This window comes from Rhinopithecus bieti, unplaced genomic scaffold, assembly GCF_001698545.2.
Source record: "Rhinopithecus bieti isolate Rb0 unplaced genomic scaffold, ASM169854v2 scaffold_55715, whole genome shotgun sequence".
NCBI lineage: Eukaryota > Metazoa > Chordata > Mammalia > Primates > Cercopithecidae > Rhinopithecus > Rhinopithecus bieti.
The window spans coordinates 995,532-1,008,345 of record NW_016822769.1 but is presented as its reverse complement, the minus strand read 5'-3'; the positions used below and the strand labels follow the sequence as shown (position 1 = coordinate 1,008,345).

The 12,814-nt window shown below is 37.8% G+C and overlaps 1 protein-coding gene across 1 annotated transcript in view; it reads right to left on the bottom strand.

Moving 5' to 3' along the window:
- Positions 1-1,822: 1,822 nt before the first annotated feature.
- Positions 1,823-12,814, bottom strand: part of CTDSPL2 (CTD small phosphatase like 2) — a 109,278-nt gene continuing 98,286 nt past the window's right edge. The window contains 6 exon segments of the mRNA XM_017861047.1: positions 1,823-2,332; positions 5,003-5,058; positions 5,061-5,097; positions 7,070-7,196; positions 11,604-11,683; positions 11,788-11,850. Coding sequence (XP_017716536.1) covers positions 2,267-2,332; positions 5,003-5,058; positions 5,061-5,097; positions 7,070-7,196; positions 11,604-11,683; positions 11,788-11,850 — 429 coding nt within the window. The 3' untranslated portion in view covers positions 1,823-2,266.

Here is a 12,814-nt window from a genome sequence, read left to right as displayed (position 1 = left end):
ATGAATCTGTAGTATTTTTTTCCTGCAAGCAAAATACCTTTCTTTAAATAAAATTAAAAAAATCAGTATTCTGAATTGCAAATGCTTTTGCTTTTTTTTTTTGCAGAAAATCTGCCATGATTATTTTTTTAATGAATAAGGATTTTCCACAAAACAGGCTTGCTCTACATGCTAGATTTTTAAACAGTTCAGTGACACAATATGCTAACTACATACACAACAGATAATATAGTAAGAAAACACTCAACCTGATGAAAAGTTAAAATCTTCATTAATACACTGAAAATTGACATAACTCATGCCTTTAAAATCAAAATACAAAATTAAATGTTTTCCTAAAAGATTTCCTTATTTTAAGGATTCATTTGAAAATGAAGCTGCATGTAATTTGTACAGTAAGTTGTACAAGTAAACAGGTAATATACATAAAAAATTAATTGACATACTCCTCAATTATCAGTTGTCCACCTTTAATTTCCAATACTGTACTTTCTTAACAAGCATACAAAATATCAAACTTCTCTTTAGAAAAAGTGCCGTTCTTTGACATCCTTTACACAAAAACAGTCTGAGCCTGTGGCATGTTAATGCAGTTGAGAGGCAAAGCATACGAACTTTTACAAATTCTACCTTCCATAAAAAGCCTCCCGAAAAGGAGATTACACGCCACTATAAAAATATCAACCTCTTGTGGTAGCTGCATTAGAGAACCAAGGCTTGAAGACTATTTTCATATAGCATAGAAAAACCACTATGAGAGCATATTAACTGCATTGGTGGCTTGGGAGTGTACTGTGCCACAGGATTATGCATAGCTACTGTTAGGTACCAAGACTGTTACACAGTTTTAAATTGATTGTAACTGAGGGCATAACAGAGGTACTACCAGCCCATGCAAAATAACTAAAAATACTGAGTCACTGTGCTGAATACTTCATTCCTGGAGAAAACCAAAGGCAGCAGTAACTAAATCAAGCCAAACAGGTGACCAAACTTTCTCCTCAAAGATTTCTGAGCACAGTGAAGTCTGAGGTATACCTTTATCCATTAAATCTGTGTGCCATTGCAAGATATTACCATTTGAGAATATACGCCATCACAATGGTTTAAATCTTTTGTATATTAGTCATTCATATATTCTTATCTACCCAGTCTCTTGATTTTTGAAAAGATTTCACCTACAGTAGAATATTACAGAAACAAAATATAAATGCATGTCTTTCTAAATGAAACTTACATGGACTAAAAGTAGAGAATATTTTTAAACAAATATACAATGTGCAGGCAGACAAAGCAGGAAAACGGCCATTCAAATGTATAATAAAAAACTAAAAACTGACTATCTCCAGAAAACTATGAAGCGCCTCAACTAAACGGAATGCATAATGAAATTCTAATCTAATACAGGTCAAAAATGTAAAAAGGTTATAAACCTTAACAGGAAAAATAAAACAACTTTTACTGGCCATTCCTGTTGAAATGAGAATCATAAAGTAACAGAAAAGTGGCTACAAACCCACTTAGAGCACCAAACAGAGAGAAAATAAAAGTCCATTTTCATCTCTGTTATTATCATAAAATCCTGTGTGACTACAGGTCAAACTGCTGGTGGCAGAAACAGAATTCTTTATAAACTGCAGATGTCCTGTACATAAAAAAATTTCACTGGAGTTGCACTAGTTCTAAAGACTCTTCTGTTTTAGCCTACCTACTATATGTATTCGATCTGAGATAGATAAAGTCTCTTTCTGTAACCCTTGATNCTAATCTAATACAGGTCAAAATGTAAAAGGTTATAAACCTTAACAGGAAAATAAAACAACTTTTACTGGCCATTCCTGTTGAAATGAGAATCATAAAGTAACAGAAAAGTGGCTACAAACCCACTTAGAGCACCAAACAGAGAGAAAATAAAAGTCCATTTTCATCTCTGTTATTATCATAAAATCCTGTGTGACTACAGGTCAAACTGCTGGTGGCAGAAACAGAATTCTTTATAAACTGCAGATGTCCTGTACATAAAAAAATTTCACTGGAGTTGCACTAGTTCTAAAGACTCTTCTGTTTTAGCCTACCTACTATATGTATTCGATCTGAGATAGATAAAGTCTCTTTCTGTAACCCTTGATTATTATTGGGCACCAAAGATAAGAAAAGCAAGACGGGGTACAAAATGCAAAATTTCAACAGTAATGGCAATGTTTTGTCTTAGTCCAAAAGGGTCCTGCATTCTCTCCCCCTTCAGTGATTTGACAAGTCTTTGTACTTAATCTGGGGGCAGCAAATCATGCAAGCGAAATCTGTCTCTGATGTGTGGTCGAACATCTTCATTCTGTGTGGAAAAAAGACAATTTTTAAAAAGGCATATAATTTCAAAGATATGATCCTCATAACATAGATATTCTTACCTTGCAGAGAAAACATACCAGTTTTTATGACATATTTTGTTTGCCAAACGGAAATACTACACAGATGCAGTTAATTTTAGATTTTTTAAAATTGTCATTGAATTTTTTTTTTTTTTTAATTTTTATTTTCTGAGACAGAGTCCTGCTCTGTTGCTTAGGCTGGAGTGCAATGGCACAATCTCAGCTCACTGCAACTTCTACCTCCTGGGTTCAAGCGATTCTCGTGCCTCAGCCTCCTAAGTAGCTGGGAATACAGATGCCAGCCACCATGTCTGGCTAATTTTTTGTGATTTTTGTACAGGTGGGGTTTCACCATGTTGGCCAGGCTGGTCTTCAACTCCTGACCTCAAGTGATCTGCCCACCTTGGCCTCCCAAGATTTGTTTATTTATTTATAAATGAATGAATGAATGAATGACAGGGTCTTGCTCTTTCACCCAGGCTGGAATGCAGTGGCACAATCCTGGTTCACTGGAGCCTCAAACTTCTGGGCTCAAGCAATCCTCCCACCTCAGCCTCCTGAGTAGCTGGAATTATAGGCACATACCACAATGCCCTGCTTGCTTGCTTGCTTATGTATGTATGTATGTAGCGATGAGGTCTCATTATGTTGACCTGGCTAGTCTCAAACTCCTGGCCTCAAGTAATCCTCCCACCTTAGCCTTCCAAAATGGTGGGATTACTGCTAGGTACAGTGGCTCATGCCTGTAATCCCAGCACTTTGGGAGGCCAAGGCAGGTAGATTACCTGAGGTGAGGAGTTCAAAGATCAGCCTGGCCAACATGGTGAAACCCAGTCTCTACTAAAAATACAAAAAATTAGCCAGGCATGGTGGCGGGTGCCAGTAATCCCAGCTACTTAGAAGGCGGAGGCACGACAATCACTTGAACCCGGGAGGTGGAGGCTTCAGTGAGCTGAGATCGCGCCACTGCACTCCAGCCTGGGCGAAAGCGCAAGACCCTGTCTCAAACAAACAAACAAACAAAACCAGTGGGATTAAAAAGGTGTGTACTACTACACTCCGCCAAAGTTTCATTAAGCAATAGAGGCCAAACCAAGATAGGTAAAAGGGAATTCTACTTTCTACATAGGTCTTTAAAGCTAAGTGTTCCATGTGATATAGAAATAGAATTCCCAGAATAAAATTTCGGTGGCATAAGCATTAATTCTAGATGTGAATTATAATATCAAAATGAAAAATTTAATGTTTTTTTGTTTGTTTTGTTTTGAAACGAAGCCTCACTCTGTCGCCCAGGCTGGAGTGCAGTGGTGCAATCTCGGCTCACTGCAACCTCCGCCTCCCAGGTTCAAGTGATTCTCCTACCTCAGCCTCTAGAGTAGTTGGGATTAGAGGCGCCCACCACCATGCCCAGCTCATTTTTGTATTTTTAGTAGAGAGGGGGTTTCACCATGTTGGCCAGGCTGGTCTTGATCTCCTGACCTCAAGTGACCCACCTGCCTCGGCCTCTCAAAGTGCTGGTATTACAGGCATGAGCCACCATGCCCGGCCAATTTAATGTTATTTCTAACACAACTGCCCAGCAACTTATAAGAGAAACACCACTGAAATAGTAAAGACATTCAATCTATAAATTCTTAAATACTGATAAGCATAATTTTAATATAATATATAAAGCCTGAAAATGTGGCTGGGTATGGTGGCTCACATCTGTAATCCCAGCATTATGGGAGGCTGAGCTGGGCAGATAGTTTGAGCCCAAGAGTTTGAGACCAGCCTGGGCAACACGGTAAAATCCCCTCTCTACAAAAAAACACAAAAATTTGCCAGGTGTGGTGGCACATGCTTATAGTCCCAGTTACCCAGGAGGCTGAGCCAGGAGGATTGATTGAGCCCAGGAAGTCAAGGCTGCTATGAGTAGTATTATGTTACTATACTGCAGCCTGGGTGACAGAACAAGACCCTGCCTCAAAAAACAAAAAAGTTTGAAAATGCACATAATCTTTTTCTTTTTTTTTTTCTTTTTTTTTTTTTTTAAGACAGAGTCTCGCTCTTGTCACCCAGGCTGGAGTGCAGTGGCCGGATCTCAACTCACTGCAAGCTCCGCCTCCCGGGTTCCCGCCATTCTCCTGCCTCAGCCTCCCGAGTAGCTGGGACTACAGGCGCCTGCCACCATGCCCGGCTAGTTTTTTGTATTTTTTTAGTAGAGACGGGGTTTCACCATATTAGCCAGGATGGTCTCGATCTCCTGGCCTCGTGATCCGCCCGTCTCAGCCTCCCAAAGTGCTGGGATTACAGGCTTGAGCCACCGCGCCCGGCCAACACATAATCTTTTACAACCTTTGCCCTTATCTCCCATGACAGATGACTTTATTATCATCGTTATTATTTTTAAAGAGCTGGAGTCTCACTATGTTGCCTAGTATGACCTCAAATTCCTAGGCTCAATCAATCTTCTTGCCTCAGACTCTAAAGTAGCTGGCACTACAGGCACCTATGATGGCACCTGTGACCTGGCTCACAGGTGACTTTTTAAGTCAGTACACATAAAGCAAAGACATTTAAAAAGATTTATTTCTTTTAACAAAACAAAACAGAGCTAACAAAACACAACAGAAAAGATAAGCTATACTTACCAGTTCTACAAGCTTCTCCAGGAATGGAATCAATTTTAGGAGTTCATTGTCATTTTATCCATAAACCAACTTTCTATAGGGATTCCATTAGAAAGCTAAAACAATAAATAAGTAATTAAATCCTCTTTTACTTATGCCTAGTTTGGAAAAAGTTAAAAAATAAACAAAGACTTATTAAGTAAACACTGATCTAAAAGTTCCTTTGAAAAGTAATGTCGCCAGACTTTTCTTTGACAACTCAATAGTGCAAGAGACAGAGGATAAGGAAATAAATTGAAGCCTATTGGTTTTTCAGTGTCATTTCTTCTCAGAGTACATAAAACTAAACAAGAAAGTTCCATTAAAACACATTCTACAAGGATCATTAATATAACTAAAATATTCCTTTATTCTTTCAAGAAATAGTTACAATTAGTACAATGCTAGATAGGCACTGTGAAAGATGGGACACCACCAATCTAAAGAGAATATAGAAAAGCCTATACTTTTCTCCCCCTTAAATACAGTGACCATATCTCCCATTCATTATTCTATTCCCATCGAGCAGGATAACCTGAAATATAGTAGAAACTTAACGAATTAATGGTATTTCATTGAAGAGGAGCCTAAAAACAAGAACGTAAGCCATACTTATTTTATGGTGAAAAATCTCTGGGATAAAATGTTTTAAAATTTAGGCTAAATGTTGTATATGAGATGAAGGATAATTGATATAATTTTATCTAGGAACCAAGATGAAATTCTTAAAGACATTTTTAAATGTAAACAAATAAAAGGATCTAAATAATATCCTATACAGCTTTTCCCTTGTTTTCTTTTATTGTAGACATTTTTAAACACAGAAGGACAAATCTAGTTTATACTCCAATTCACTTTCCATCATCCCTATTCTGGACTGGCTTATTGTGAAGCAAATCTAAGAAATCCTATCACATGGGGCTGGTTGCGGTGGCTCACAGCTGGAATCCCAGCACTCTGGGAGGCTGGGGCAGGTGGAGCACCTGAGGTCAGAAGTTCGAGACCAGTCTGGCCAACATAGCAAAACCCCATCTCTACTAATAATATAAAAAAATTAGCAAGGCATAGTGGTGTGCACCTGTAGTGCCAGCTACTCAGGAGGTGGAGGCAGGAGAATCACCTGAACCCGGGAGGTGGAGGCTGCAGTGAGCTGAGATCATGCCACTGCACTCCAGCCTGGGCGACAAGAGAAAAACTCCATCTCAAAAAAACAAACAAAAACAGAAAGACAGAAAAAAAAACAGAAAGAAATCATATCACATGGACATATTCATAATCTAAAATATACCTTGAAAGGATGACTCATCAGCCAGGCACAGTGGCTCACACCTGTAATCCCAGCACTTTGGGAGGCTGCGGGGCAGCGGATCACCTGAGGTAGGAGTTCGAGACCAGCCTGACCAACATGGAGAAACACCGTCTCTACTAAAAATACAAAATTAGACAGGCGTGGTGGCAGGTGCCTGTAATCCCAGCTACTCAGGAGGTTGAGGCAGGAGAATCGCTTAAACCCAGGAGGTGGAGGTTGCAGTGAGCTGATACCGTACCATTGCACTCCAGTCTGGGCAACAAGAGCAAAACTCCTTCTCAAAAAAAAAAAAAAAAAAAAAAAAAAGAGGAAGGATGACTCATCTATAGTTGTAGTTATACTAGCAAAAGGTACAAATATATTGATAAAATAGTCTAAGAAAATATTTCAGAACATTAAACCAAATAACCAGAACATAGTTAAAATAGCTATAGTACTCAAATATCTTTATGATTAAATTACTGATTAATTATTGATTTAATAACTGATAAGAATGCTATTAAATGATGCTTATCTTACAGTTTTCTTACTCAGGTTTTTCTTCATTTATGCTGCATGTCATTTAAGTAAATATTTTCCAAAAGGAATATACTACTTTGTCATTTCTAATTCTAAAACAATGACACACTAAAGGGAAATTCCACCAGTGAAAATTCTCTTCTTTTCCCATCATATTCTGTTTGGCAGCATGTATCTTCATTGTATTTTTTCCAATCTGAGTTTATCAACTTTCTTCCTACCTGATATGCAAAGGCTTGTGGTGAGTTGTCAATTATTATAGTTTTTGAAAGATCTCTTCCAAGAATATTTAAGTCCTTTATATAGTTTCCTTGTACACAAACACAATGTTCACGGAAAAGCCGGTGCCTAAACATAAAAATAAAAACAAATTAAAAAAAAACAAAAAACTTTCTACATATACACACATATATATACCATAGGCTTTATAGGTTAAGCCATATTATTTTCTCTCTTGAAGGAAATTCAAACACAAATATGGGCCTAAGCGTTGGGCTGCCATTTTACTATAAAAATTCTTAGCAATTATTGAAAGCTTACAACCAAATATTACTAGGCCTTAAGAACTTGAGTTTATCCCAAAATGTTATAATTAAATTATAAAGGGGATTAAAACTCTAAATTGTTTTGTAATTTATTTACCCAGGAAAGCTCAGCTCAGATGCAGCATCTGGTTGTCAGCGAGGTCCTGCTTTTTAACCAATTTTCCAGATGGTTGACTGAGGCACAAGGAGGTCAAGTGACTTGCCCAAGGTCACACAGTAAGTCAGTGGTTAGCCCCGCATTGGAACCCAGGATCCTCCTGGCTCCCAGTCCTTGGCTCTAACCAGTGGACCACACAGCCTCCCTATCCCTGTACATGCCAGAATAGAAAATATAAGAAGGAATGTTTCTGTGTTGGCATTTGGAAAAATGCTTTTTAGATTTCCTTATATTTTTTGAGAAAAGGTCCTAAGACCAAAACATTCCATCATTTCATCATTTCCTAAACACTCCTCTTTCTTTTAGTATATGTGTATGATCATTTGAAAAAACAGAAATTAAATGAAATGAGGAATTCAAATTTAAGTATCAAGTATTATAAATGTAAACCCATGTTTCACCCAAATAGAAAAATGCTACATCATTTTAGAAAGCTATTAAAGGATTTACAATAATACTAAAGTGATTATTATAATCTCAATTTATACCCAAAATATTAGTCTCTGAACATTACTAATAATTGATACATATAATAATTTTTTTCTACCTTGAAGTACTCTATTCTGTATATATTAATAATTGGTAAGTTGTCTTCCTTGTGTCTTAATCACACTAACAATTTTGTAAAACCTAGGACCTATTTGGACCTGTATTTTAAATTATGCAGTTTCAAGAAACGGGGATTTTCTACCCACAAAATATTTCACACTGCTACCAAGAATAAATAAAAATCTACATATACACACACACAAACAAAAACTCAACCTTAAAATTATCAGTGCCAGTTGGTATGGCAAAAGGAAGAATTTAACAGACAAAATGTATAAGCAGTTCTTTCCCCCTTCTTATAAGGAATAACTTTAATAATCACAGTCAAATGATCATCTGGCCCCTGGAAGGTTTAGTCAGTTCTACTTTGAAAAAACAAACAAACAAAAAAGACTAAGTAACTTAATTCAAACCTTGGTTGGGCCTAAATAAGATTCATTGTTTTATTTCTATAAACAATTGGATATGAGGAAATTGGAAAGGCAGATACAGCATGTAAATTCAAGTCACTGTTGATGCCTCTTCACCAATAGTGGCAAACTCACTGAGACAGGAGACAACTGAATCTGTACGTGGATACTACAGTTATTTTAATTAAATTACAGTAAAAACCTTCCAATTATTCATTCAGGAATCTGAGGGTGTACAGCCTGTATTTGCATTTTTAGAAGAAAACTATTTGTACCAGTCATCAAAGAGCAGTTTGTACCAGTCATCAAAGTCTACTCTTCCATGTGAGTAGACTTGCTTCTTTAGAAACTCATGAGATTTAGAGAAACAGGAATTTCTTTTTTTCTTTTCTTCTTTATTTTTTTTTTGAGACGGAGTCTCCCACTGTTGCCCAGGTTGGAGTGCAACGGCAGACTCTCAGCTCACTGCAACCTCTGCCTCCCAGGTAGCTGCGAATACAGGCACCCGTGCCACCATGGCCAGCTAATTTTTTTTTTGTATTTTTAGTAGAGACGGGGTTTCATTAGGTTGGCCAGGCTGGTCTTGAACTCCTGACCTCATGATCTGCAGGCCTTGGCCTCCCAAAGTGCTGGGATTACAGGTGTGAGCCACGGCGCCCGGCCTAGATCATAGGAATTTCTTAAGAGTCTATCTTATCACTGACACAGACAATTCCCTATAGCACTCACAATCTACTGTTTGAAAAGCTTTTGCTGACTGGGTGCGGTGGCTCGCGCCTGTAATCCCAGCACTTTAGGAGGCCAACGTGGGCGGATCACGAGGTCAGGAGTTCCAGACCAGCCTGACCAACATGATGAAACCCCGTCTCTACTAAAAATACAAAAATTAGCTGGGCGTGGTAATGCGCGCCTATAATCCCAGCTAATCAGGAGGCTGAGGCCAGAGAATCGCTTGAATCTGGGAGGCGAAGTTTACAGTGAGCCAAGATCACACCACTGCACTCCAGCCTGGGCGACAGAGCAAGACTCTGTCAAACAAACAAACAAAAATACAAGCTTTTGTTTCAGATTTTTCAAAATACAACTAGAAAGAACAAATGGAAACCCTCAAGTGTGTAGGTTTTATAAATCTAGTTTAAAAGAGGATTGTTAATTTATAACACATTGTCACAGCAGGACTATCATTTGTTCCTCTTTTGTAAATGAAAGCTCCAAGAGGGAAGAGCTTGTGTTGCTCACCACTGTTTCCTAGAATATTGGAGGTGGCGAATAGAAATCATTATAATGAATGAAGTCATCAAAACAAAATCACTGGGTATACTTTAGTAAAGTGAGGTAAAATTAGTATAAATTACAATATACTTTTGTGAACAGAAAATACCATTTCCCATTTGTGTGACTGCAGCTTACTTATTTTGACCCTTTAGATTAAAAAAAAGATACCACAACTTTATTTAGAAGAAAAAACCCTCCAAAATATGAACATTAGGAAAAGTCTTTCAGCGTACTTGCAACCACTGAATAATAAAGGACTGTTAACAGCACAAAATACAGTTTAGGATTTTCCAGTAAGACAACATGGGAAAAGTATTTAAGAAAATTAATACCCAGCTGGGCTGAGTGCGGTGGCTCACGCCTGTAATCCCAGCACTTTGGGAGGCCAAAGTGGGTGGATCACTTGAGGTCAGGAGTTCAAGACCAGCCTGGCCAACATGGATGAAACCCCATCTTTACCAAAAACACAAAAAATTAGCCAGGTGTGCTAGCATGCACATAGTCCCAGTTACTTGAGAGGCTGAGGCAGGAGAATCTCTTAAACTCAGAAGACAGAGATCGCAAACTGCACTCCAGCCTAGGTAACAGAGTGAGAATTGCCTCAAAAAAGAAAAGAGAGGGAGAGAGAGAAAAGAAAGGGAAGGAAGGAAGGAAGGGAAGGAGGGAGGGAGGTGAGGGAGGGAGGGAGGGAGGGAGGGAGAAAGGAAGGAAGGAAGAAGGAAGGAAGGAAGGGAAGGAAGGAAGGAGGGAAGGAAGGAAGGAAGGAGGAAGGAGAAGAAGGAAGGAAGGGAAGGAAGGAAAGAAGCCAGCTTATTAAAGTTTTTTTTTTTTTGAGACAGAGTTCTGCTCTTGTTGCCCAGGCTGGAGTGCAATGGCACGATCTCGCAACCTCCGCCTACCAGGTGGCTGGGATTACAGGCATGCATCACCACGCCCACCTAATTTTATAATTTTAGTAGAGAAGGGGTTTCTCCATGTTGATCAGGCTGGCCTCAAGCTCCTGACCTCAGGTGATCAGCTGGACTCGGCTTCCCAAAGTGCTGGGATTACAGGCGTGAGCCACTGCTCCTGGCCCTATTAAAGCTTTTATGAGCCTTTTGTGTCATCTCTCTCAGCTATTGGTCAAAAACTCAAAGATTAACTCCTCATCTTAAAGGATACAGCAAGACTGCTGCAGTCTTACTATCTCACTTCAGCTGACAAAATAATGGAACTAATTATCATAATGTTTTAAAATCACCACGGCACTCCCACTAACCAGGAACACACTGCATCTGCTGGCTCAGGGCACACACAAGGAATTAAGTCCAGTCAGGATAACCTGAGTGACTAAGCCCATTGTAATTTCGAATCAGAGTCATGTAACATTTTCTTTCCATGGAAGATAAATTTGCTTTCAAAAAAAGCAAGAGCTTAATTTGATCCTTTCTGCTAAAAAATAAATTTTATTTCTCTATGCCATTAAAAAGTAAAATTAACATGCATTATCTCAGAGCCGTATGGAGATGAAACATCATGCACAATGTGGAAAAATTCTACACAACCCCCCAAACCCCTGTCTCCCCCAGTCCCGAAAGAAATGAGGATATAGATGTCACAGTGAATAAAGGCACTGGATCTTTGTATCCTTTAAAGAACGTCTGTCTGGAGTTCCATCATTAGGAACTCTTTTAAAGAGTTTAGGGGCTTAAAAAATTCATTTATATTCACCATTCAACACATATGCAGCCAACTGAAAATGGCCATTAAAATGAAATAGAATCAGTAATTTCATAGATCAGTGTGACAGACATTTCCACTATTTCTTAATTAAATTTACCTGACCAGTTGCTTTTTAGGGTCTAGTATGTTCAGTAACTTGTCTGCATACACCTTCTTAGAAGCAGTAAAAAGAATGATCTATAAATTCAGGGGAAAAGAAGTAATCATTATACATGGTCTAAATATGGGTACTATATTGAATAAAATAAAAATACATAGGTAATTAGCTTAAGCATGTTTACCTCATACATCTGAGACATTCGTTCCAGGAATTCCCTGAAAAATGGTCTTAATCTCACATAAACCTGAGGAAATACAAAGATAGATTTCAGCAAATAAACATACAATGGGAAACCACTTCTTTTTAAGATGTGCTGTATTCTAACTTTGATTATAATTAAAAAGTTCATGTTTTAAAGTATAGAAATATTAACTAAGTACCACTCAAACCAAATATATTTCACATACAAGCGATCACTTAAAACAATCTCTTTGGTGGGATAATAGTAATCACTGATGATCAGTTCATTTTTACTAATAAAATAGCAGCATACAGTACTTCACTGGAATGTAATTTTAATAAACATTTAAGCTAAAAATGGAAAGTTTCCCTCTGAGATTTTGATCCACCAGTAAGCTCCATCTTCCAGCCAGGTAGAATCCATCCAATTGTGTCCACCTCTAGCTGACCTGTCTCAATGACCTTCCTCAATAATTACTCAGAATTCCTTCAAACAACCACCTGCTAAAAATATCTCTATTTTATATTTATACCAAAGTAAATAATATTCAAAAGGAAACGTCTGGATTGGTGGGTTTAAATAACCTCAATTTTTCAGAAATCAATCTTGCTATTCTACATTTAATGATTCAGATGTGACATCTAAATTAGCACTATTGGTTACTTGAGATTAAAATTCTAATAGTCAAACACAACAGTTCTCAAAACCTACTGGTATCAGAAAAGACTACAGTACCCACAGAGCTGCTTTACATACATTATTTTATTATTTCCGTGTCTCTCTTTGCCTACATTTAATATAGCTCCTATAATCTAATATTCAAAAAAGCCATGAGCATCCATTAAAACTATTTACATTCTGACTCCTCTAAATTGTATTCATTTTGTTACAAAATTTTACAGAAAGAAAAATACTGTACTTCATTCAAAGGTGACTATTATAATTTCAGATACCACAAATAACAAGTATTTATTGAACTAGATTCACAGATTCAGATTAAAAGCAAACAAAACACTTTGTGGTAGCA